The 25,871-nt window shown below is 37.2% G+C and overlaps 1 protein-coding gene across 7 annotated transcripts in view; it reads left to right on the forward strand.

Annotated features, from left to right (window-relative positions):
* The window catches only part of DCX (doublecortin), a 332,588-nt gene that overhangs the window by 192,032 nt on the left and 114,685 nt on the right, over nt 1-25,871 (forward strand). For 3 of the 7 annotated variants that reach the window (XM_081125021.1, XM_081125026.1, XM_081125025.1), the window contains exons 1-3: nt 11,897-11,979; nt 13,821-14,206; nt 21,606-21,946. In XM_081125021.1, coding sequence (XP_080981147.1) covers nt 13,843-14,206; nt 21,606-21,946 — 705 coding nt within the window. In that variant the 5' untranslated portion in view covers nt 11,897-11,979; nt 13,821-13,842. Of the gene's footprint in view, nt 1-11,896; nt 11,980-12,058; nt 12,261-13,820; nt 14,207-21,605; nt 21,947-25,871 lie in introns of those variants that run through there. The other 4 variants (XM_081125022.1, XM_081125023.1, XM_081125027.1 and 1 more) reach the window with 3 other exon arrangements.

Here is a 25,871-nt window from a genome sequence, read left to right on the forward strand (position 1 = left end):
AGATGGCTGCAGCTATTTGGGATCTTTTTTGGTTCCATATAAATTTTCAAAATGTTTGTTCTAGGTCTGTGAAATATGCTGTTGGTATTTTCATAGGAATTGCACTAAATTTATAAATTGCTTTGGGTAGTATGGACATTTTAATGATATTAATTCTTCCAATCCATGAGCATGGTATCTTCTTCCACCTGTTTAAATCTTCCTCTATTTCTTTTTTCAGTGTCACGTAGTTTTCTGAGTACAGGTCTTTTACATCCTTGGTTAAGTTTATTCCTAGGTATCTTATTTTTTTAGTTGCAATGGTAAAAGGTATTGCTTTTTTAGTTTCTCTCTCTGAAAGTTCATTGTTGGTGTATAAGAATGCCATTGATTTCTGGATGTTGATTTTGTATCCAGCTACCTTGCCAAATTCGTTTATCAAATCTAGTAGTAGTTTGATGGAGTCTTTAGGGTTTTCTATGTAAATATCATGTCATCTGCAAATAATGACAGTTTTACTTCCTCCTTTCCAATTTGGATACCTTTTATGTTTTCTTCCTGTCTGATGGCTATGGTGAGGACTTCCAGTTCTATGTTGAATAAGAGTGGTGAAAGTGCACATCCCTGTCTTGTTCCGGTTTTTAATGGAAATGGTTTTAGTTTTTGCCCATTGAGTATGATGTTGGCTGTAGGTCTTTCGTATATGGCCTTTATTATGTTGAGGTATGATCCCTCTATTCCCACTTTGCTGAGAGTTTTTATGAGAAATGGGTGCTGGATTTTGTCGAATGCTTTTTCTGCATCTATTGATATGATCATATGATTTTTGTCCTTCATTTTGTTTATGTGATGTATCACATTTATTGATTTGCGGATGTTGTACCAGCCTTGCATCCCCGCAATAAATACCACTTGGCCATGATGTATGATCTTTTTAATGTATTGCTGGATCCGGTTTGCTAGTATTTTAGTGAGGATTTTAGCATCTATGTTCATCAGGGATATTGGCCTGTAATTTTCTTTTTTTGTAGCGTCTTTATCTGGTTTTGGGATTAGGATGATGCTGGCCTCATAAAAAGAGTTTGGGAGTTTTCCCTCCTCTTGAATTTTCTGGAATAGTTTGAATAGAATAGGTGTTAATTCTTCTTTGACTGTTTGGTAAAACTTGCCTGTAAATCCATCTGGTCCAGGACTTTTGTTTGCTGGGAGTTTTTTGATTACTGCTTCAATTTCATTAGTTGTTATCGGCCTATTCAGGTTTTCTGCCTCTTCTTGATTGAGCTTTGGAAGGTTGCATGCTTCTAGGAATTTTTCCATTTCCCCTATGTTGTCCAATTTGTTGGCATACAGTTGCTCATAATATTTTCTTACAGTCCTTTGTATTTCTGTTGGGTCAGTTGTTATATCACCTCTTTCATTTCTGATTTTATTTATTTGGGTCCTCTCTCTTTATTTCTTAGTGAGTCTGGCTAAAGGTGCATCAATCTTATTTACTTTTCAAAGAACCAGCCCTTGGTTTCATTGATTTTTTGTATTGTTTCTTTAGTCTCTATGTCACTAATATCTGCTCTAATTTTTATTATTTCCTTCCTTCTACTTGCTCGGGGCTTTTCTTGCTGTTCTCGTTCTAGTTCTTTTAGTTGTTGTGTTAGATGGTTCATTAGATCTTTTTCTTGTCTCTTGAGATAGGCCTGTAATGCTATGAATTTTCCTCTCAGGACTGCTTTTGCTGTGTCCCATAGGTTTTGGGTTGTTTTCTGTTCATTTTCATTACTTTCCATGAAGTGTTTGATTTCTTCCTTGATCTGATTGGTAACCCATTCATTGTTTAATAACATGCTATTTAGCCTCCATGTGTTTGAATATTTTTGAGTTTTTTTATAGTGGTTGATTTGTCGTTTCATGGCATTGTGATCCGAGAAGATGCTTGATAGGATTTCAATCTTCTTATATTTGTAGAGACTTGCCTTGTGCCCTAACATGTGGTCTATTTTTGAGAATGTTCCATGTGCACTTGAGAAAAATGTGTATTCTGATGCTTTGGTGTGAAATGTTCTCTAAATCTCAATTAAATCCATTAGGTCTGGTGATTCATTTAAGGTCTGTGTTTCCCTGTTGATTTTTCATCTTGATGATCTGTCCAATGCTGACAGTGGGGTGTTAAATTCCCCCAGTATGATTGTGTTGCTGTCAGTCTCCCCTTTGAAGTCCCCCAAGAGATTTTTTATATATTTAGGTGCTCCTGTATTGGGTGCATAAATGTTTATAAGGGTTATTTCCTCCTGTTGGATTGATCCCTTTAGTAATGTGTAGTGACCATCTTTGTCTCCTGATATGGTTTTTATTTTGAAGTCTGTTTTGTCAGAAATAAGAATTGCTACTCCAGCTTTCTTTTCCTTTCCATTTGCATGGAATATTTTACTCCACCCCTTCACTTTTAGCCTGTGTGAGTCTTTTGCTCTCAGGTGGGTCTCTTGTAGACAGCATATATTTGGGTTCTGTTTTCTTATCCATTCAGCTACCCTTTGTCTTTTGATTGGCCCATTTATTCCATTTACATTTAAAGTTACTATTGATATGAACTTATTTAATGCCATTTTCCCCCTGTATGCTGATGTACCTTTCTCTCGCTATTCTTTCTTTCTCTTACAACAGTCCTTTTAGCATTTCTTGCAATGCTGGTTTAGTGGTACTGAACTCCTTTAGCCTTTTTTTGTCTGGGAAGCTTTTTATTTCACCTTCAAATTTAAATGATATCCTTGCTGGATAAAGCAATCTTGGTTGCATGTTCTTGCTTTTCTTTACTTGCAGAACTTCATGCCACTCCCTTCTGGCCTGAAGAGTCTCTGTTGAGAAATCAGCTGTCATCCTTGGCATTTTAGAGGGCCCTTTCAATCTGAGGATTCATGACTTCAATTCTGGAAATGTTTTTGTTTTTTTGTTTTGATATTCTTCAAATATTTGATCCTATTCATTCTCTTCCTTTTTACTCAATGGAACTCCTGTGAGACAAATGTTAAAATTTCTTGATTGATCTATTTTTTGTGCCTTTCTTTTCTACTTTCCATTCCTTTATCCTTTATCTTATTGTCTGGGAGAACTCCTCAGCCCAGTTTTCCAGACCACTGATTTAATCACTGTTTGTATTCATCACAAATTGTCGTTCAGTCCTTCTATTGACATTTTAATTTAACCTGTTATGTATTTTTTGAAACCTCTTAATTTTTCATATTTACTTATTTTTGTTTCATAATTACTTGTTTTTTCATGAATGTGGTATCTTTTCTTATCATTCTGAGGTTTTTATTATCATTTTATGTTCATGTTCTGAGGACCCTATTTATTTCTATGATGAAAGTCTTATGTGTTGAGTTCATTGTCTCTGTTTCATGGTATTTGATTTGTTTAAATGCCTGGTGATTCTCTTATTATATGCTTCTCTCTGTAGTTGAGATGTCTTTTTAGACTGTTCCCTCTGTTTATGCAGCCTGTTTCAGATAATAGCGGGAATAGATGTAGCTGTTGTTTTCAATCAGTGTGTGTAAGATGGAGAACATGATGCCATAAAAAGGGTACCTTGATGAATCTGTGTGCCTCTTTATTTTTCATAAATACATCTATGTGGCCATTGCCCATCACCCAGGATGCTAGACTATCTCATGGCCTTGAGTTCCTATACTCATTGCTTTCGCTTGAAGACAGGTCCCTCTGTTACTGCTTGCTAGTCCATGTGGTGGGAAGAAGGATGAACAGAAGTTGAGTCTTCTAAATTTTCTTCCTGCGATATTGAATAGCTGCCTCTAAGACCACTCCTTCATCCTACTTTTTACCTTTTGGCATGGAGAACTCCTGGGATACTTTCACCATCTATCCATCTATAAGAATACTCTACCATGCTCTTCTATATATGTCCTGGTCTGTGTTTTTCCTATTTAATCAAAACCAAACTACTTCTCGTCTTTCAAGGATTCTTCTCAGGTTTGGTCCACTAAGAAGTATTTCAATAATGACTATATATTGAAACATTTTTCTGTTGTGTCAGGTAGAATAGAGCAAGTGAAGAAACTATAAATAGCAGTGGCTCAGGGAAGGTATAAGCTTATTTCTCTGTTACATAAACAAAGTTTGTAAGGAAGATTCCCAGGGCTGATCACCAGGCTCCAGTCTCTCTTGTTCTGCCATTCTCAATACCTGGCTTCTACTTTCTGATGTAAGATGGCTGCTTGAACACAAATCATGTTACTCACATTTCAGCCAAGAGGATGGAAAAAAGGGGCAAAAAGGCAAAAAGGATGTGGTTCCTCTCTCTATGGATACTTCCCATAAGTTGTACATACTTCTATATTCTGGGAATCTGGTGTATCTATTTTTATACATACCATGCACACTACTAGGAACTTTACATATAATTTTTTATTTATTTTTCAAAACAATCCTCATATTATCCTTATTTTATAGATAATCACCACTAATTTGATTAAGGTCATGCAACTAATAAGCTGTGAGACTCTGATCTGAACTCATATCTGACTCCAAAGTCCACCTTATTAGGTTTTTTTCACTATACCAGTGGTTCTCAAACTTGGCTGTACAAAATAATGTTTGGGAACCCCACCAGATCAATTAAATCATAGTCAATAATATTTTGTAAAGGCTTTCCATTTGATTCTATTGTGAAGCCAGAGTTGAATACTACTGCACTTTCTAACTTTTTTTTTTTTTTCCCTATGTAGCTATATGTCCCTCTGTCACATATTTTCTTAATTACCTGATAGCTAACACGTTACTTAAATTTTTACTTGTCTGTGTGATTTTTTAATTATTCTTTTCAAGAAATACAGAAAATTACCATAATTCATATTTGCTTCAAATTTAAAAAATCATTAAGAAATATATCAGACATGCAAAATTATACAGATTTTGAAAATCAATCTATATAATCAATCATATTAACAGACTACACAAGAAAAATCACATGCTAAAATTAATAGATGCAAAAAAAGCATTTGACAAAATTGAACACCCATTCATGATTTAAAAAAGAAATACCTTTAGAAAACTCTAAGAATTAAGGAGAACTTGCTCAATTTGATTTAGAACATCTACAAAAACAAGAACAAGAACAAATACAAAAACTCACAGTTAATTTCACACTTAATGGTGAAAGGCTAAATGCTTTCAAGGTAAAATTGGGAAAAAGGCAAGTATGTCCATTCTCACCATGTTATTCAATACAGAACTAGAATTTTTGGCCAGTACAGTAAGGCCAAAAACAAAAATAAAAGACATTCTGATTGGAAAAGAATAAATAAAATTGTCTGTATTTGAAGATGACATAGTGATCAGTGTAGAAAAGTCTCTAGATAATTACAAAAACTTCTGAAACTAATAAGTGAATTCAGCATGGTTATGTAATATAAGATCAACAAACAAAAATCAGTTGTTTTCTATATACTAACAACATATGGAAAGCAAAATTTTAAGTACAATACTATTTACAGTCCTTAAAAAAAGAAATAGAAATAAATCCAACAAAACATGTATAGGATTTATATGATGAAAAGTACTAAACAGTAAGGAAATAAATCAAAGAAGATTTAAATAAATGGAGAGTCATACCATGTACATGGATTGGAAGACAATATAGTAAAGATGTAAATTTTTTTCAAATTGGTATATAAGTTTAACACAATTTCTATCAAGAATCTCAGCAAGATGTTTTATAGATACAACCTAGGTTATTATAAAATTTGTATGGAAGGACAAGGGACCTAGAATAACTACAACAATTTTTAAAAAGAAGAATAAAATGGGAGAAATCAGTCTACCTGATTTCAAAACTTTTCTTTATAGCTACAGTAATGAAGGCTATTTAATATTGGAGGAAGGGTAGACACATAGACCTATGGGCTAGAATAGAGAACACAGAAATAGACTTACATAGATATACTCAACTGAATTTTGACAAAAGTAAAAAAGCAACTCAGTGGAGGAAAACTATTCTTTTCAACAAATGGTGCTGGAGCAGTTTCATATTTATAGACAAAAAAAGAACTATGATCTAAACCTTACACCTTATAAAAAATTAACTCAAAAAGGATCAAAGATTTAAATGCAAAATATACATCTATAAAGCTTTTAGAATATAACATAGGAGAAAACTGCAGGACCTATGCTTCATGAAGAGTTCTTAGACATGACAACAAAAGCACAAGCTATAAAAACTGAACAAATTAAAAAACTTTGCTCTATAAAAGACCATGTTAAGAGGATGAAAATGCAAACTACAGATTGAGAGAACACTTGCAAACTACATATCTGACAAAGGACTTACCTAAAATATATAATGCACTCTCAAAACTCATCATTAAAAAAATACACACCAAACAATCCAATAAGAAAATGGGCAAACAAAGAGTCATCTCACCAAAGAAGGTACACAGTTAGCAAGTAACATGAAAAGATGGTCACCACTATTACATATTAGGGAAGTAAAAATTAAAATCACAACGGGATATCATTACACACCTATTAGAATGGCTAAAATAAAAATACCAAATGCTGGTGAGGATGCAGAGATATTGGATCTGATACATTGGTGGTGGGAATCTCTCATACATTAAGCCATTCTACAAAACAGTTTGGCAGCTTCTTACAAAACTAAACTTATAGTTATATAACTCGGCAATTGCACTTGGCACTTTATTTCCAGGGAAATAAAAACTATGGCTGCACAGAAATCTGTGCACCACCACTTATACATAGCACACATTTATTTTATGTATCATTTCATGTATTAATAACCAGTAATCGAAGCTGTATGCCAATGATGGGAGTTCAGTTTGTTTTCATTTTCAGCATTTAAAGTAATGCTTTTATGAATATCCTTGTAACTTTCTCCTTGAACACATGAATGAGAATTTCCCTAGGATGGATATCTAGAAATTAAATTTCAGGGTCATAGGTTGATATACATTTTCAACTTTACTAGCTACGACTGAAACCTACTCTCCAAAATTGAGCCAATTTATGTTTCCTCCAACATTGTATGAAAGTTTCAGCTGTTTTTTGCCTATATTTGGTATGCCATTATTTATTTATTTATTTATTTATTTATTTATTTATTTATTTATTTATTTATTTATTTATTTAAAAAATATATCTTTATTGATTTCAGAGACAGGAAAGGAGAGGGAGAGAGAGAGAGAAAGAAAGAAACATCAATGATGAGAGAGTCATTGATCGAGCCCACAACCCGGGCATGTGCCCTGACCAGGAATCAACCCCGATTGCCTGGATCCTAGGTCAACTCTCAACCACTGAGCCACACCCAGCCTGGCGGTATGCCATAATTTAAAATTTCTATTAACCTAATTGTGAAATATGTATTTTCTGTTTTAACTTGTATTTCCCTGGTTAAGTATGTAGTTGAGTGTATTTTCACATGATTATTGGCCATGGACATATTGTTTGTTCATTTTCTATTGTAGTTTTGCCTTTTTCTTATTGATATGGTACAACTTTATATATATATATATATATGTATATATATATATACACACACACACACATACACATATATACATATATCGATTATATATCAGGACATTAATCCTTTAAATTTTCATGTAATCAAATCTACCAATATTTTTCTGTAAGGTTTCTGCTTTTTGCCTCTTGGTTAAGGTCTTTTTTATCACATGGATTTAAAGAGAGTCTCCTAGATTTTCTTCTAATAACTTTAAAGTTCTGTTCTTTATAATTGGGTCTTTAAAACATCTGCAGTTTATTTTTATGTATGGTGTGAAGTGGAGATCTACTTTAATATTTTTCCATATGAAAGTTAATTGTTCCAATCCCATCTATTGAATATTCCATGCTTTCCTTACTCTATCCAATTAAACAAATACCTCTACAACTATTTTCTAAACATTGTTCTAGGGGCTTTGAATACAATATTAAAACAAATAAAATTATTACTAATGGTATTGTGAATTATATTTTATTAAATTGTTTAGAATATTTCTGCTCTTGTTGAGTTTGTATCTTACTTTGGGGAGACATATAATAAACATAATAAATAGATATATTATGTAGTATGTTGGAAGATGACAAATGTTATGGAAAAAACTGACCAGTATAAGGGAAATTTGGAGTATTAGGTTAGGAGGAATGATGGTAACTTTAAATAGGGTAGTCTAGGCTGGTCACATTAAGAAATTGATATTTGAAGAAAGATTTGAAAGAATTGAAGGAGTTGGCATGTGAATATTTGGGGGGGTAATAAAGCTAATACTTATACATATTATGTGCCAGGGTTTGTTCTAAGCACTTTACATATATTTACTAATTTAATCCTCACAATAACAGATATTTCACAGTAACTAATATTTGTGAATTTCACAAAAAATTTTCTGTTGGAGTTTTTAATTGGAATTTCTTTATATAGATTACTCTGGGGAGAATTGATATCCTTACAGTATAGCATCTTGCCATCCATGAGCATGGTCTGGCTCAACATTTATTTACAGCTCCTGTTATGTTTTCCAAATTTTTGATTTTCTCAATAAAGGTCCTACACATATTTGTTGGATTTATTCCTAAGTACTTTATAGTTTTATGATCCCCATAAACAATTTGTATATATTTCCATCCTCACTTCCTGTTTTCTTACCCCATCCCAGGTTCTACTCTCTGTGTTTTTTTGATAGGTAATATAAGCTAATGAGTGTGTGTGTGTGTGTGTGTGTGTGTGTGTGTGTATGATGGATGGTCTTGTTTCCTGACCCTGATCTTTTTTTTCTTCCTTTCAGATTTCTAGATACTGTCAAACTGGTTCTCAAAGATCATATATCAATTAATACTTCCAACAGTAGATATAAAGGATCTGATTGCTTATATCCTCACCAACACCTAATACCTTCAGACTTGATTTTTGCCGCTCTGTTTAGCATTAAATTATAATTAACATTAAATTAATTCTCTAGGTTTTAAAAAATTTATCTTTATTGTTGAAAGTATTACAGGCATCCCATTTCCCCCCCCCCCATTGACCCCCTCTGCCTCGCTCACACCCCCTCCCCAGGCCTTCACCCATTATTGTCTGTGTCCATGGGTTATGCATATATGCATATAACTTCTTTGGTTAATCTCTTCCCACCCCCACCCCCCCTTCCCTCTTCCCTCTGAGATATGACAATCTGTTGCTTGCTTCAATGTCTCCGGGTCTATTTTGTTTGTCAGTTTATTTTGTTCATTAGCTTCTTCTTAAAGAAGACCCTTCAACATTTCATGTAATACTGGTCTGGTGGTGGTGAACTCCTTTAGCTTTTTCTTATCTGTGAAGCTCTTTATCTGACCTTCAGTTCTAAATGATAGCTTTGCTGGGTAGAATAATCTTGGTTGTAGGTCCTTATTTTTCATCACTTTGAATATTTCTTGCCATTCCTTTCTGGCCTGCAAAGTTTCTGTTGAGAAATCAGCTGACAGTGGTATGGGTGCTCCCTTATAGGTAACTCTGACCCTGATCTTTAAGCTGAGTTTGAGTAATCCAGACCACAACATATCAAGAAAGATCTAACTCCTTCTCCTTCATGATTTTTGAAAGATACACATTCTTGCCCTGTCTCCTCAATGAATATTCAAGCCCCTCAGGAGCACTGACTGATGTATCCTACTGTGCATTTTGTCTGTGGTACTGGGCACATGGTAATTACTCAAAAGATCTTACTGCTGCGTTTCCCACAGTGGGGTTTTTGCACTTTTCCTTCAATCATTGAACCCTTGACCATAATGTTCCCTTGATCTTCAACATTGACTTCCATATACAAAGAAGTACTTTCCCCCTGGACTCATGCCTGAGACCTTCTCTTTTACTAGTGATCCTTCTCTGAAGACATGAGAGAAAATGACTTGGTGAGTGGCTGAGAGTTCTTTGAGAAAAAAATATGCTTGTGAAATGATCTAGTCCAGTTTTTGCAAAAGTTTTCCCCACAGAACATTAGTCCATGAAATGCTTGGGGCTGGGGGTGGGTAGGTTCTGAGCTTTAAAAAAAAGGGTAAGCTCTTTATACTAAGTTGTCTTTATGGAGACTTGTGCCATATTTTAAGTATATTAAAGGCCCTGAGAAATTTTATGATAAAGAAAACTGGTTTTGTGTAGCCCATCACTTTTGAAAGGCTTTTGAAACACAACCTTTTTTTTCCTGTTTTTAAAGAATACCTATTAACATCTACATACCTCACACTGGGAAACATTGATTTTGTTCACCTCTCTGTTCTCTGGTGTGTGTAAAGCAGAGTCATCTATACTAGATGGTCTCATAGAAGCATTTTGCAGCTTCCATTGTAATGTTGCAAATCTTATGAGAAAATTTCCTCCAAAGTTTATTCTAAATCCTTTATTTTTAAGTTTTAAAATTCTATCTATTTTTATATCTTCCCTGGAAATAAAATTTCTTTTAATTTTGATACAAAATCAATTGCTTATATTCACAGAATGCTTATGATGTGCAAGAAAAAAAAAATTAAGACACTGGCCTTGCTGTACAAGGAAATTGCAGCCATTGGTTGGACTTTCCATATTTCCCTGCTCCCATTCCTTGGTCTTTCTGTGTACCTGACCTGAATAACCCTGGTTTTTCAAGAGGTGGCCAAAATGTAAGGCAGAAACAAATGGAAAAGAACAAGAGAGAGACACATGTCATTCCCTCAGGAACTTATTTAGAAACCAGGAGACTTGACTATACAGGTTGCACATTTGAGGCTGACCACCCAGCTAACATAGATAGTTTAGGCTTTGCTGAGCCAACACCTTCCAGAGAAAAAAAAAATTATATTATTTTTATCCCACTTAGAGGCAGCTTACAGTAAAACACATGCACGGAAAGTCCTTAAGTGTAAATCATTAACAGCCACACACACACACACACACACACACACACACACACACACACGTGGCTATTTATACTTGGAATCAGATATAAGATAATTAATGAGCATGGTATATGTCTGAACTTCCTGGAAGCCAAGTAAAAATAGAACCATGGTAGTTCAAGGTTGTTAAATATTAATGGGTATAACCTCAGTTGTGAAAATGGTAGCCCACCCCACTCATGTCTCTCACCTTTCTCTTCTTTATTCTTATATTTTGGCTAGATTTTATGAATTCAATTTGGATGCTTCCTTGCTCTTTCTAACATATCTGATATAAAGAAGCCAATTCGTAACAAATAGGGAGTTTGAGGAGAAAGCTGTTAACATTTATCTTGTAGAAATCAGACTCAGTTTACAAAGAAATGTCTCTGGGTTGGATTCAACTTTCAAACTCTCAAAGGTAAATTTCGGAGATCCCATTAACCAAATTACTACACAAAGCTAAAAGGTTTTTGGACTCCTTTTTCAACTGCATCCTCCATGAAATTCTGGAACTCTTTTCCCTTTTCTGTTTCCTACTCCTTCTTAGTGTACTCCATGGTCCTCATTTAAAAAATACTCAGTTGTTGGATGAGTGGATTAAAATTCCCTAAAGAACTTGCTGATTTTATTGTTTTCTCTCAAGAAGGTGAAAAGAAGAGAGCAACAATTTCTAAGAAGCCTGGTTTGACTGAGTCCAGCCACCAGGCAGATTAAGTCAAGGTTTTGGCTAAGTGAAATTACCAATTCTGTAAAAGAAAAGGCTAGCACATTGCTTATTAGAGCATTCTAAACTTGCCTGTGCAATCTTTTTGCTACCCTGAAATTTCCTGTTGGTTATAAATGAAACCTTTCTAGCTGTTAATGCAGTCTGTGAATTGAAAACAACAACAACAAGCAATTAATTATAGGAGGTTGAGGGGATTCACTAAGCCTGAGTATAGGGGAAAAGCTGGACAAGGCACTAGGACCTAGAAGGCATCTATCCACCCTGGCAGGAATTTCTTGCTTGGAGCTCAGACAACAAAGGCATAGAGAGATTGGTTTTCTTTCTCTCAGCATCTCCACCCAACCAGCAGAAAACCGGTGAGTGGGGCTTTCAAGTTATTTTCAGGAAGAATGTAACAGATGTCAAACGGGAAACGCACAAGGCAAAGTCCTCTCTCCCTCTCTCTCTCTCTCTCTCTCTCTCTCTCTCTCTCTCTCTCTCTCTCTCTCTCTCTCTCTCTCTCCCCCTCTCTCCCCCCTCCCTCCCTCCCTCCCTCCTTCCCTCGCTCTCTCTCTCCTTGCCCCTTTTCTCCCTGCTTTACCTGCCTTATTTGTGGATTTTTTTCCCTAAGCCTCACCTGGAATTTTCCTTTGAAAAAGTGAGTTTGATGTTCCTTTGTTTTCATCGTGATGTTGATTTAGAATAATACCACCCCTGACACTAGAGCAAAGCCAAGCTTACTAGCATGCCTGGGGAAATGCTTGCTGCTTGTATTGAGGAGGTGGGGTCTCTTACCACTGCAGGTTGTCTGACAGAGACAATGCTGAGCTCAGCACAGGTCATGGTGACATTGGAAGAAAAAGGGGACTGAGTCTGGCAAACCTACTAGGCACCAGTCCTCCTTTATCTCCTGTCCTTCTGGTCCCTTGCAAATATTTCAATGTGGCAGTGTATAGCAGCTGAGCCCCGCTTGCTTTGTGAGTCCTTTTATCCCCATCTGTGAGATGCATGTTAATAGTTTGTTTCCTAAGCTGTCACTACCTTTGCTAGCTTTTGAGACTTCTGTTGTATTTGGTTTCATGTTTTGGTTTTCTTTTCTTTTCTTTCTTTTTTTTTTTTTCCAACAGAAGGGGGTAAAGCAAATCTGACAGATGACCATCTTTTCCCTCTTGTAACACACCTGGGCAATAGACACATTTGGGGTGAATTGCCTGCTGCGAAGGCAAAATGCCCCTTCAATCAGGGTAGAATTACTGAACAATGAAAGATGTGCTTGCTTCTAAAGACCCCATATGCTGTTCAGGGACCCATTTGGGAGTCTTTTAAACAATTAAATTATTCCATTAAGAGGTGGGGCTGCATAGGTGGGAAGGGGGATAAAGCATCTAAATAAAAATAGAAAAGGATTTGTGACCAAATGGAACCAAATGGAAGCAGAGCTAATAACTTGTCAAGTAACTGATTTTTCTAATCTTTTTTTCCCAGCTTATTTCTTATGAATTTTGTGTAGCTATACCAGCTTGGTGGGGAAAGGGTTTGATGAATAGCACAAAGACACTGGCTATTCCCTGGAGGCTGTCCCTTTAGAGGAGAATCATAGTTTATTCTGGAGGGAGGGTATGCACACATTAGAGCAGGAAAGAGAGTTAGGAATAAAATTAAAACACTCCCCTTTGTAGTCATTTTACTGAGATGCAAAAATTGCTTCCTAAGCTGGAGATGCTAACCTTGGCTATCTCTTTCTGTTCTCTTCAAGGGGAATTTTGTTAGGCTATGGATTCATTTACAACTGTTAGTCATGTGAGCATGTGTGAGGAAACAGATGCCAGTTTTAATGTATTTAGCCTGAAGTTACAATTTGATAGGAGCCAGTGTCAGTAGGTCCCAGGATTTTAAGCTATTTCAAAATCCCTCCTACTCCTCTGCTTGGAACAGTGCCAAAACTGCCTCTTTCTATCTCTCACCCCAACCCCCACAACCACCAGCACTCCCTTAGCCCCTCCTTCTTCTCTATTAAGATCAATATTCCTGCAGCTCAGGGGCAAGCAGCAGATGGGTCACGGGCTTTTTCAACCAGTTCTTTTCACAAGCAGCAGATTGCAGATCTGGATCTGGCTAATAGTTGATTCTTTTTCTCCTCACTGCTTTTTTTTTTGTCTCTTTTTTTTTTTTTTTTTTTTTGCCTCTTTTTACCCTGACCCTTTTCTCCAACACTCAGGTATTTGAGGTTCCACCAAAATATGGAACTTGATTTTGGACATTTTGACGAAAGAGATAAGACATCCAGGAACATGCGAGGCTCACGGATGAATGGGCTGCCTAGCCCCACGCACAGCGCCCATTGTAGCTTCTACCGAACCAGAACCTTGCAGGCACTGAGCAATGAGAAGAAAGCCAAGAAGGTACGTTTCTACCGCAATGGGGACCGCTACTTCAAGGGGATTGTGTACGCTGTGTCCTCTGACCGTTTTCGCAGCTTTGATGCCTTGCTGGCTGACCTGACTCGATCTCTGTCTGACAACATCAACCTGCCTCAGGGAGTGCGTTACATTTACACCATTGATGGATCCAGGAAAATTGGAAGCATGGATGAACTGGAGGAAGGTAATTCAAGGAGTGGGTGGTGGCCTTTGGTGGGAGGTGGCATCATTGGTAATGGTTACATTTTTTGGATTTCATTGAAAATACATTTGTCAAACACCAGGTTGATGCTCAGGCTTCTGATTCTATAGGCATCAGCAGAGACATTAGCCATTACCCTTCATGCCCTTCAGTCTCTGCTGGGGTTGAAGTATAGATGGTGGTGATAATGCATTGTGCTTACCATGAGGATTTACAAAAGAAAATCTGAACTGTGTCATTTACTCTAGACCTTAATAATTAAATCTAAGTAGCACTATCAAGGCAGACAATGAAATCATTAAGGGTGTTAAATGAGGAAAGAAGTTTGATTGGGTTAACAGAAAGAAAATATACCCAAATGTCCTTTGAACTGCTAAAAGACTATTTGTGAATTGCAACTCATGGAAATATGCATCCTAAAAGTAGGACTTCTTGAATATGTTCACAAAGGATTATACTTTTAGGTAAGTGGTCATTGCTCAGCTGTTGCTTCTAAAAAGCCCACTTCAGGGTGTGTCCCTAAAGCTGAGGTCACTGAGAGAAATATCAAAGAAAGCTGTAGGTATTCCTGGTATTTAAATAAACACTATTCCTATTAGAATAGGAACTGACTAACTGTACCTAAATCCTTTTAAATCCTCTCTACATTTTGGTTTTGCAATTGAATTTTATGACTAGATTTCTGAAAATCCTGACAACCTGTGTACCCACCAAAAACAGAGGCCGAGCTCTTACCAAAACTTGCTCATTCATGAAGTCTTTTTTTGGTAGTCATTTAGAAAATAGATCTTGAGGTGTGTTCTTATATTTTACTTTATCAAATAAATTATATTAATGATGCCTCCCTATCCCCACTTTTAAATTGATATAACATGTGATCAGTTTTACCTGAACACAATGCTTTAAAGGACAGCCTCAAGAAGTGGTGATAATGAAAATGCCCCTGACTAACCTCTCTCCTACTCTCCAGCCTTTGCTCCTCACTCCTTCCATTCCTTGTGCAAAGGTGTCTTTAGAGCAGGCAGATCTCTAGGGAAATCAATTATGAAACAGCCAACAAGGAAGCAGAAACAGCACGTTCAATGACTTGGTGTGAGAGTGCCCCACCTCCACTTCACTGCTTCTAGGTTTCCTGTGTTCCTAGACAAAGGAGCATGAGGGCTTCCCTTGTACAATACCACATTCTTGCAAGCAGCTGCTGTTTCTCAAGTCAGTTCAAGTGATTTGGGGCCAGTTACTTATAACAGTGTCCATATGGTTACTGGATCTAGGTCTCAGTGTTCAAGTCCAAGGTTTTTCTACATAACTGACCTTGGGAAACAATGATGAGGAGACTTAGGTTATTTGATCATGTGCTGGATGTCCAGGCAGAGGTTAATCCTAGGCTTTCCCTGAACGTTGAAGGATTGGCCATCCTAGTGTATATCTTAAAATAAAGGAAAGCCAGGGCAAACTGGAGGAAGGGCTTCAAACTAGATTGAGGGAGCTGTCCAACAGAGTAATCAATAAAGTGTGTCTTTTGTCACCATAAAATACACATCTCAGTTGAACTTTAGTTTTTTTTCTGTAATAATTTTCACAAATAAAGCAACCCAAATCACCCAATATATCCTCATTTTCACTAGCTGCTATCTTTGAAAGACCACAATAGACAATACTGCAGACTTCTGAGCCAAGTGACGTTTTATTCAGAGTAAGCATTTGGATGTTCTTGTGTTTGATATAAGTTGCCATGCACAGGTTTCCGCCCAAAATCTATTTTATAACATGTGTTGCTCAAGTATAAGCCCTTGGTATTGATTCCTGCCTCCTGGATTTGTGTGTGTGTGTTATAATAATCTCAGTTCAATATAGGTAATAAACGTAATTTTGAAGACTGTAGCTTCCTTTTCTCTCAATCTTTTTGAGTCTTGCTAGATTGGACTCCTCTCATTTACCACTCCTGGGTTCAGTGATAATGCTTCCTGGTGAATTACCATATTATGTAAAGTGTGAATATGACTGAGTTACATTTATTCATGTCATCTACAACCACAAGCTGCAGTGGCCCTCAGTGACCCCCAGACTCCTGAGTACTGCTGACTTAGTCAAGGAAATTCTGAGGTATCTCTGGGATAGTGGTGAGAAATGTGACCGGTTTTCCCACTACCATAGAGCAAGATAAAAAAGGGCATTGGCATGAGGAGAATAAAGAAAAGGGGTCTTTTCCCTCCCTTTTTGTCCTTTGGAACTACCTCATCTAGGAATAGAGGGCAGAAGTCTCTCACTTTGGTCGTTTGGAATATGTTGAATGAAAGGTTTTAAAAAATCATACACATTGCTTTCCATGAGAGTTCAAATTGAAAATGTTTAGAGAGATCCTTGGGTGAAAAATCAGGGGCATTGAGTTGTAGTCTTAGAGGCAGAAGGTAATTATGGGAAAAGAAGTCTTTGGAATCAGACTTGCTTCAAATCCAAGATCTGTCAGCTGCTAGTTTGTGTGACCTTGGGGAAACCATCTTGACTGCCTGAGCCTCAATTTTTCATCTGCAAAGTGGGAATAACTGCTTTGAGAATTAAGTAAGACAATGGATATTAAGGGTTTCATATTCTGCCTGGCACACAGTAGCACTCAATAAAAGGTAGCAATTACTATCTGAGTCATCCTGCTTTATAGAGGTTAGCTATATGACCATAGGTTTGTCCTTATCATCACTATGACTAATGTTCTCTCTTTTTAAAACAAGTTGTCTTAAGAAAACAACTTTATTAAGGTATAATTTGTATACTATAAAATTCACCCATATATGTCTGCAATTTGACAATTTTTAGAAAATTTACCAAGTGGTGCAACCATCGTTATGAAATCTAATTTTTGACCATTTTCATCACCCTGAAAAGAAACCCTGTAGCAGTTAGTTGCCACTTACTATCTCCCTTATTCTCTCTAGCCCTAAGCAACAATGAATCTACTTTATGTCTCTATAGATTTTCTGATTCTGGACATTTTATATAAATTGAATCATACACTATGTACTTTTTGTGACTGGCTTCTTTCACTTAGAAAAATGTTGACAATGTTTATCCATATTATACTATGTATCATTACTTCATTTTTTACTGAGGAATAATATTCCATGTATGTATAGAGCACATTTTGTGTATCTATTGTAATATACTTATCTGTAAAATGAAACTAGTAACACCTACCTTCTTTATTATGGTGGTTGTGAGAATAAAATTAGATAATGGATATAGAAACACATTGATGAGGTAAAACTATAGGTACAATAACCTGTAGCTTTGTTAATGATGTAAAAATAGTAATGATGATGATGATGATGCTAGTGAAGGGTTGGAATAGCCAGTGGTTCCCATATCTGCCTGCCTTTAAGAATCTTTTAGAGCTTTAGAAAAATATGAATTTCTGGACCACACCCTAGATCTATTGAATTAGAAGCCCCAGGGCTAGGGCTCCAGAATATATGTTCTTACAAATCTCCTCAGGTAATTCTTATGAGCACTTAGGCTTGGGAAATACTGGATTAGGTGATCTTGATGATCTCCCCTCAGCTAACTACAGTGGTGAGAGTTCCTAGGAATGCAGAAATCCTTGTTTTTGTTTTTTGCTTTGTACATTAAAGGAATAGTGGAACATAGAACATATTATATATCCAAATGGCCACATTATTAAATATATAACCTAAAATGAAATTTAAAAAAGCAATTGTTTAATAATCATTCTGGCCTTTGGCACTCCTTTGTCTAATGCTCCAGTCTACTGTGTATCTATTAGATACTGAAAGTAGCAAGGGGAAAATTTGGGACCAAAGTCAGGTTACTGATACCAGCTTTCCCACAGATCCTTGGTCTTAGCAGTCATATAGAACATGGCCCTTATTAGCTGTATTCCCAGTGAATGAGATCCATGAGTGACTTTTTCTTTTGTCTTGCTTAGTCTTCATTGTTGAATCTTTCTCCTCCCCTCACATATCCTGTTCAAATCTTTCCTCAATTTCTTGTGTGTGTGTATCCAGAGCAACCTTAGGGGTATATATTTTGATCGTTATTATGCAGACAACAGGACAGAATATTTACAATTGAGACAGTCTTTTTAGAAAATCTGAGCTGTATATTGACCCTAGCTATGATTCAGTTTTTGTTTTGCCATAGCTCATTTGTTCCAATGAGATGAAAATACCTTCTCACTAATTTATCCTCTGACTATTAAAGCAAGCATATTGCCAAAGAGGAGAATTTTAAGATACCTTGGAGAGATGCCTCATTAATAGGTATGATAATACAATAAAGTACCATTTAATATGTTTCTTCTTGAGTAATGAAGCCCCAGAAAAAAAGGAAAAAGCCCAGGCAGAAGTGTTTTTGCACTGAGAAAGTATAAACGTTTAATGTTTTTGAAAATGGAGCCCTCTTAAAAGTGAAGGGATGTAGACATTAGATCATATTGAGCCCACAGCTTGTTCCCTTCCTGCCTTTTCAGCTGTACTTCCATGATTTCATTTCCTTAACCCCTCACACTGAAGCACTTTGTCACTTCCAGCAAATTGTCACCTTGCTTGGATCTCTGAAACCAGCTTTCCTTTTAGGTTCCCAATGGGTGGGAAACGGCCTTTAGAAGCTGTGGCAGAATGGGAACCCAGCTGTGTAAAGATGCAATACACCTCACCCAACTCTGAGTGCCAGGCAACTGGATGTGCAGGAAACACCAAGCTCTGGCAGCAGATGTTGCAGATATTTGCAAAATCAGAACAAGAAAGCCTTGGTCTAGAGAAATAGCACATTTGATGTCTTTCCAGTAGTAGAATTGGAGAGTCCTCAGTGGTGTGCACCTATTTCTTTGACATTTAATTACCATAACAACTTTGTCTCCTAAAGCTTATTTGGGATGGAAAAAAGAAGACAATTCTTCCTTATAGAACTTTAGGACTGGAAAGGATTAAGATGTCACTAGGATAGCTAGAATTTATCAAGTGCTTACTATGTGCCAGGCTCTGAGCTCAGCACTTTACATACATCGTCTGATTTGTGCCTCAAAACAACCTTAAGAGATAGGGATTGTTATTTTCATCCCCACTTTGCCTACAAATAACTGAAGCCAAGGGAGGCTGGGTAACTTGCCCAACAACATACAACTAGGAAGTACTGGGAACCCCATTCTGATTGACGTCACATCAGCTGCTCTTTTTCCATTACTCCAGATTGGGGCCAAAGGAGAGAGAGTGGAGAGACTGAAATATACTTTGGAAGGTGCTTAATGTAGATTTGGCTGAGGGCTGGACCCTCTGGAAGGTTCTTGGGTGCCATATGATACTATAGCTCTCTGCCATCATGTTCATTTGCATCTGGGGATGCTTAATCATACTCATAGTTCAGAGGCTTAAGAGGTTTAAGAGATGGGAGCAAAAAAAAAGTCCAGAGTCCTAATAGGGCTACACAGCTGACTCTCCAGAAGAGACTGTAGATGAGTGAAATCACAAATATATAGCATCACACATTTCTACACCACCAGTTGTCTAACAGAGTTTTACAGTATATGACAAGTTATGGAAAACATCTGACGTAAAGGCAGTGGCCTCTTGGAAGGTGCCTGTGAAATTGGTGAAGTGCTAAGGCAAAAGGCTGTTTCTAGGGTGTGGGTGATATTCGCTGTAAATATATGAGACCCTAGACTATAACTTGGGTTGGTTTGGATTAGCTAACAAGGGAGCCAGAGAAATTAGGGTTTCTTTTTGCTGAGGTCTTTGAACACCCTATCATGTGTGCATGTGCACAACAGGATGTCCATGCTTGAATACAAAGCAAGAGAGAACACTAGCAGCTTCTGGGATTCAGAGTTGTGTTGGAAGCCACTCATTCTCCCCCTCCACACATCCCCATAAATGTCCTCAAAGGTTCCCTAGAGATTCTGACTGAATCGTGTCTCAGCATTAACTGAGAAATTTATTAGTTAACATGACTTAAAGAATTTGATGCTACAGCAAAGCAATCAATATTTGCAAAGGGAGTGAATTATCAGCCTGGTGTTTCTGAATGTCTCTGCATGCTTCTCCTGCTGAGACCAAAGGAAGAAGAGCCATCAGAGTATAATTGTGTTTAATGCTTTCCTTGCACTGGCTAGAGCTGGTTTGTTTGTTTGTTTGTTTGTTTATTATTTATTTATAGTTATTACTGATAGGTTAAGCCTGATTAAATCACACTGATTTTCTGCAGCTTGACCTCTGGATGAACTTCTGTATACCTTGAGGCAAATGTGTTTTATTTAATAAATTCAACCTTTTCCAATACTCTCTCCCCCAGGCTGAGTCTACCTCTCTTCTTTTTTCCAGCTTCTAGTTCCGAGTGTATAATCCCCTCCTTTTGCCTCTGGCCCCTGCATTTCTTCCACTGTATTAGTCATTTCCTTTAGCCCAAGGTACATGTGAAAATTACACTAAATCCTTCCAATCCATAAATCAGGCTGTATAATATATTCTCACATCTTCACCTTATTACATGCAACAGCCAAGGGTGAGCACTGGTGAAGACAGCCCTGAATACACAGTGCAGCATTTGGGAAGATAGAAAGATGAGGGGTGGGTAGTGGAAACAAGGAAGAGTATTTCTCAAGCAAGAGCTATGACTTGCAGACACAAGGAATGTTTGTGTGTGTGTGTGTGTGTGTGTGTGTGTGTGTGTGTGTGTGTACAGGTTGTTATTCAGACAGTTTCTTCAGCTGGGTCTGGTGATGAGCAGTAGAGGACACAATTATGCACACATATATACATTCAACACAGACATATTTCCCATTTCAGTTTTCCGCTGCTTAGCCATGTGCTCTGTGCAAAGGACAATGTGGCTTCTTGGAAAGTATATACTATATATCCAATATGCAGGGTTACTTGGGTCACTTGACTTTGGAATACAAATATATTAATTTTGAAAGTTCTCCTTGGTTTATAATACAACAAGGGAGCATGGCTATGAGTCCAGAAACAGGATAGGAACATTAGGGAAGATAGACATGTGGGAAACACTCTAGTAATGCTCCTAGATGTTAACAAACATCCTAGATAAGAACATAAACATTTCAATTCTAATAAAACTGTATCAAGTTTAAGAACCCTAATTGTTAGATTATGCTTAGGTGTGTTCGTTGTCCTGGGGACTCAATTTTATAGGATTTTTCTACTAGGTATGCCATTATAATGAAGAATGTTTTTCTGATTACTTGCTCTTGAATTTGAATGAGTCAAGTTGTTAGAGAGCCCTAGGAATTGTACGTAAGGTTGGTTATTATCACCATTTCTCCAAAAGTCGTACTCCAAGATTAGTGTGCATTAGTTTGGTTAGAATAGCCCATATACCTGCTATTAAACTAATCACCACTTATTTCTTCCCTTAGGGGAAAGCTATGTTTGTTCCTCAGACAACTTCTTTAAAAAGGTGGAGTACACCAAGAATGTCAATCCCAACTGGTCTGTCAATGTGAAGACATCTGCCAATATGAAAGCCCCCCAGTCCCTGGCTAGCAGCAACAGTGCCCAGGCCAGGGAGAACAAAGACTTTGTGCGCCCCAAGCTGGTGACTATCATCCGCAGTGGGGTGAAGCCTCGGAAGGCTGTGCGTGTGCTCCTGAACAAGAAGACAGCCCACTCTTTTGAGCAAGTCCTCACTGATATCACTGAAGCCATCAAACTTGAGACCGGGGTTGTCAAAAAACTCTACACTCTGGATGGAAAACAGGTAGGTTTTTGTTTTTTTTAAAACTACTTTTCATTTGTTCTAAATCCTTGGATGATCATCTTATATATGTCAGGCATTATTTCTGTTTGGGGGACACTTTCTCCACCTCTCATAATTCCTATCTGGTACTTTATGTCTTATTTTCAAAGAAAGGTCTTTTCAGCAGACAAGTAAATGGACCAGGACTCTGAGGCTTTGAAATTCAAACTGCTTCTGACTTACCAAGTAAAATGGTCAATTAGCCTCAGCTTTCTTATCTTCTAAGAAAAGATGTTAGAACCTAGGTCCTGCATTCTTATGTGTATAAATTTAGCTATTACATGATGCAACCTTAGTTTTTCAATGCAGGTGACTAGAATGAGCTTTCCTCACTCATTTCTTCTTAGATACCCTCACACTGGTATTCAGCATTCATTATGTTGAAAAGAGGTTGAAGTGACCCTTGTATTCTATGAAAAGAGTCAGATCTGGGAGAACTGAAGTCTCTGTTTTGTTGTCTTCGCCTCATACTACACCACATTTTTTCTCTTTTCCATGTGACATAGCTATCTTATTTTCATTCTGCTGATGGTTTGTGTGAGAAAGGAACTGTTTCAGGATCCTAAAATTAGCCCAAGAAAGATGCTGCCATCTGTTCTCTTCCAAATCAAGTTCTTCATGTCATTGGTTATGCTACTAAAGTACCACCTATATTAATATCTGGGAAAGAATGCAGTCAGGCGTCTCCATCAGACAGATGCACCATTCTCTTGGGCACAGGGAGCTGTAAATATATGACAAAAAATGTTCCAAGGGAATTGGAACAGTGGCTGGTTCTGTTGGCTTTAAAGAGAATGTTGGTCCCCCATAAGATAAGACAAGTGTGGATTATTACCAGTCTATACTTTCTGCCTCATAAAATACCTTCAGTGTCTGAACAAAGGGGCTGATCACAATTGCCTTACCCATGCTCATAGGATTCGCATGAAGATTAAAGGAAATCATGGATATGAAAGCACTCTGTAAATTAAAACACATGATGTAATGTGTATGCATACAACTCACCATTAAATGAGATAAATATGTAAATTGCCAGACAATTTACATATATATCAGCACATGTTAGCTCTCTTCCCTTTACTTTACCTCCATCATTCTTAGATTGAATTTCCAATATTTTTGTGGTGATATACCATACCTTGGCATTCTGTGACTGCTCCTAATAATAAATAAAGGGACACCTCCACCTCCTATGCTTGCTTGTAAGCAAGCTCCAGTCCAGTGATGGGTGGATTTTTATCCTACAGCAGATCACACAGAGCTGCAATCCTTCTCCAACTACTTCAAGCATTGGCTCCCATTTCTTTGGGGAACAAGTTACAAAATGCCAGTGTATGCTATGGTGTGTGTACAAAACTGCCAAGGAGCAGTGCTCAAGGGAGCAGAACAATGCTTTTTCAGGCATCAGTGCCACTGTTGATACTGTTCCTTGTCTTTAAAATGTCTCTCTCTGCCTACTCCAACACTTAGGAGTTATCTTTTCGTGTTATTCTATCTCTGAAAACTCTCTCTCCACTATGCAAAGTTAAAGCAATCTTAACCATTTTTTAATGCTCAGCTCCTGATACATTGTGGATGCTCTATAAATGTTTGTTGATTGAATGAACTGACATAAAGAGAGTCTCACATGGCCCAGGTGGATGTTCTGAGATGTTCTGAGAATCCCTCTGCTTTCAATGCCCAAGACACTTTCCTTAGGTCTAACTGAAGAGATAGGGCCTTCCAAAGGAGTGGATATTCTACCTGGGTGGCTTCTATGCCTTACTTACTTGGAAGTCATTGAGGGAAGATTTTTGAAGCAGTATTTCCCACAGTATATTCTAAGAACTGTCTCTACCTCCCTGCCCCTCGAAGCTCTTCATAAAAGGGTTCTGTGGTCAAATAAGGTTGTAAAATGCTGCAAATTATATGCCTTTCTTAGAGAGTCATAGTGCTTTTTGGCATATTAAGTGTTCTGAGAAGTCCTGCAGAAAGGAAACCCATTTAATTTAGTTCCAGAATTTCCCAATCTTATATAATAGAATATATATAATGGAATATATATTATGGAATGTATATATTATGGAATATATACATATATAATGGAATATATACACACACGTATATTCTGCAGAGCACACTAGGAAATACTGTTTACAGAAGATGCTGAATGATTAGGGACTAACTACCCTAACCTCACTGGTAAGATTGGTATGCATGGGATAACCCACAAATTAAACATTGTTGTGTGGTTACAGCAAAGGCATTAAATAACTATATTTGGGGGTGCAGGGACAAACCTACTAATTACAAAATAGGTTCTGAGTGTACTGCAAGTTGGTGCCAAACTCAAAATTTTGGATCCTAGCCCATTTCCCAATTCTAGTGATGACAGCTCTAATGTTAACACCTGTCAGTCACTTTGATTACTTGTAGGGATTCTTACTACTTAGGAATATGATCTTTCTCTGAGTAGGCTGAAGGCACATGTTTTGCAATGGCTTGGACTTGCTCAAATGAGATTCTGTTTGGCTTGTCTTTGGCTAAATGTGGCAGCAAGCAGAAAGGAGAAAGTATGATCAGAGGGAAATTCTGGAACTAAATTAAATGGGTTTCCTTTCTGCAGGACTATTTGTTATTAAATGTTTTAACATGAAATCCAGGCCATCATTTGGTTTCTGTCTTGCTCTAACTGGATACCAGATAAACCAGAACAAGTGGTTTTCTCCCTATTTGTTTAAAACAGCCCAGTTGATTATACCAGATTTATTGTTGCTTCTGTTCTCTGTGTGTACCATTTGACTGACTGGCTTACACTGATTGACAAACAATCTGCAGACATGGCTCTCATCTCTTTCTGTTTTTATTTTGTTTGGATGTGCTTTTGAAGTCCTTGGTCTTTTAGGGTTTATGTTTTGTTGGTATAGAAGACTGGTTTCCTGATTTCTTGCCTCTGAGATATTGTGGTTTGTATAGGCAGGAAGCTAACCATCACCAGTAGAAAGGAGTCCCAATTTGTTCCTCACCTCAGTAAGAAGTTGCTAATATAATTAGGAGTAGTTGGTAGGGTCCTGAATACTCCCATGGGCTATAATGGATTTCTAGGAGGTCAGGGAAAACATGATGAAGAGTTAGATGATGATGTTTATTAGTTCACTCTCAGCTGAGTTTGTTCTTTTGATTACTTGGCAGCTGGAGTGGTTGTGGTATGCTGACAAAATTACCTAACTATTAATTTCTATAACCAAGCCACACATCGACCTTTATGTTTACAGATCATGGATGCATAAAAACTGGAATTCAGATTTCCGGTTCACTCAGTATATACATGGTCTAGCCTTAAATTCATTTCTGTAAAGTACAGACCATGGTGCTTCTGTTAGTGATGCAGAGCTTTAACAATAGACTTCCAGCTTATTGTCATCTTACACAAGCATACAGCTGGTACTCACACCATCCATTGTTATGCTCCACTTATTGGCATCTCTAGTCTCAGTTTTTTCCACATCCAGGATCTGTGCAATCAAAGATTCATGATTGTCTCAAGATAAATACCTAACGGATAACTGTAGCCTTTAGTATTTATGTTAGCTTTGTTAGGCCAATTTTTAATTGGATAAATTTATTTTGTGTTTCTCTCTATATCCTTCCATTACCAACTACTTGGACCAGAAACTTTAGGTCTCAGAATAACAAAAAAGAGGTTTGAGCTGATTCCAAAATTATCTATATAGCCTTGAAAGCTAGATCAGGAGATTTAAGAAATGTTTGGACCGTAAGGTGGTGGAATAGGAAAATGAGAGCACAAAGCATATTTGAACCACTGCTAAATATTCCAGGAAAGATTTGCCCTTTCTATCTTGCTATACTAGATAACTGGGTGCCGCAAGCACAAAGACAATTGCAG

Source organism: Miniopterus schreibersii (genome assembly GCF_964146895.1).
Source record: "Miniopterus schreibersii genome assembly, chromosome: X".
Classification (NCBI taxonomy): Eukaryota; Metazoa; Chordata; class Mammalia; order Chiroptera; family Miniopteridae; genus Miniopterus; species Miniopterus schreibersii.